The sequence below is a fragment of the Kryptolebias marmoratus genome, linkage group LG3 (assembly GCF_001649575.2).
Source record: "Kryptolebias marmoratus isolate JLee-2015 linkage group LG3, ASM164957v2, whole genome shotgun sequence".
NCBI classification, from domain to species: Eukaryota; Metazoa; Chordata; class Actinopteri; order Cyprinodontiformes; family Rivulidae; genus Kryptolebias; species Kryptolebias marmoratus.
In genome coordinates this window covers 22,708,831-22,710,526 of record NC_051432.1, presented here as the reverse complement: position 1 = coordinate 22,710,526, position 1,696 = coordinate 22,708,831, and the positions used below count along the sequence as shown (strand labels likewise).

General features: G+C 36.3%; 1 protein-coding gene across 1 annotated transcript in view; it reads left to right on the top strand.

Annotated features, from left to right (window-relative positions):
• Positions 1 to 61: 61 nt before the first annotated feature.
• LOC108241457 (complement C3) overlaps positions 62 to 1,696 on the top strand; it is a gene marked incomplete in the record, with an annotated part of 58,614 nt that continues 56,979 nt past the window's right edge. Inside the window, 4 exon segments of the mRNA XM_037974723.1 lie at positions 62 to 206; positions 307 to 427; positions 832 to 947; positions 1,374 to 1,520. Of these exon segments, the coding sequence (XP_037830651.1) occupies positions 87 to 206; positions 307 to 427; positions 832 to 947; positions 1,374 to 1,520 (504 nt within the window).

The following is a 1,696-nucleotide window of genomic DNA, read 5'->3' as shown; positions in this document are numbered from 1 at the left end:
TTTTTTTATTCCCTGCAACATAAAATAAAGAGTATTGTCTACTCTGGTCAGATTTGTTGCTGTTATGGTGTGGCCTTAAAATATCCATGTCTTTTGGTCATAGTTATCTGTTTGGAAAAGAAGTTTATGGGACGGCCTATGTGGTGTTTGGAATTATGGAAAATAGCGTGAAGAAGAGTCTTCCTCACTCTTTGTCACGAGTGCCGGTGAGGACTCACACAGTGTTACTAATCCAGTCCAAATGTAGTAAAAATGTAACATGTCCATTCAAATTCAGGCCAACCATTCTTTATGTTGTTGTTTTAGGTCCAAAATGGAGACGGACAGGTCACGCTGAAAAGGGAACAGATCACTCAGACGTTTCCAGATATCAATGCGCTTGTGGGCAACTCCATATATGTGGCTGTCAGTGTGCTGACAGAGAGCGGTAAGAGACAGATTGTTTGGTTTTGCCAGTTTAATACATTTAACCTTGATTGGCTAAAGAAATAAAAGTAATAATAGAGTCATTTAGGTAAAATAAAACAAACAAAATCAATAAACAGTTTCTGAGGAAAATGAGAACAGATATAAAAACAGACTCTGGTGTTCAGTTAATCTACTAAAGATCAGTATGAAGCTATAATATATGAAGCTTAATATGTTTTTTATATAAGAAGATTGGAATGAAACAGTTTTTTTTGTCTAGATACGTTTTTAAAAACAAAAAACAGCAGAAAACGTTGCTTGTTTTAGAGAGTTAAGCAGCCTGTAGAATGAAGCCAAGTGATTACTTGATAGCAGGAGATTAAACAGCACCTATGTGTACATGTGTTTATTTTCTCATCACAGGAAGTGAAATGGTGGAGGCGGAATTAAGAGGCATCCAGATTGTCACATCCCCGTACAGAATCACTTTCACAAAAACTCCCAAATATTTCAAACCAGGGATGTCCTTTGACGTTGCGGTAAACAACCAAAGTTGTTTTATATTTCCTGCCAGTAAATTATAGATGTGTTTTGACTATTTGTTGTTGTTTATTAGGATGCAACTACTGCACAGCACAGTTCTTGTGAATCATTCAAACGGTAATTTATGTGGCAGATAGTGCCAAAAAAGTATAACCTGATTAACGTTAGATCTTTGTTTAAATAGTTAGATGATTTCTGTGAGTTACAATCAATTAATATATTAACTGTTGTAAATAGCTACTTCAACGATCTCAGTTTGAGCAACAGAGTTGGATTCTGTCCAAACTGAGTAGCTAACAGCCTGAACTGGTTGATCACTGTTAGAAATTACTTTCCACAAAACCTTGCTTCAAAACATCTAAGTTTTCTTGTAGTAAGCTATTTAGAAGGAGTCTGATTATTTTTTTACTGTTTAACTGCAGGTTGAAGTGGTGAATCCTGATGACAGTCCAGCTGACAATATCCCAGTGGTAGTCAACCCTGGTGGTGTGAGGGGCTTCACGGCGCCCAATGGCATGGCAAGACTTACCATCAACACACAAGCAACGGATGCCACTTTGCAAATCAGTGTGAGCAGTCTGAAACACACAGAGCATAAATAACACAAAACATGTCAAGGATAAAATGTAAATCGATCGATTGATGGATCTATCTATCTATCTATCTATCTATCTATCTATCTATCTATCTATCTATCTATCTATCTATCTATCTATCTATCTATCTATCTATCTATCTATCTATC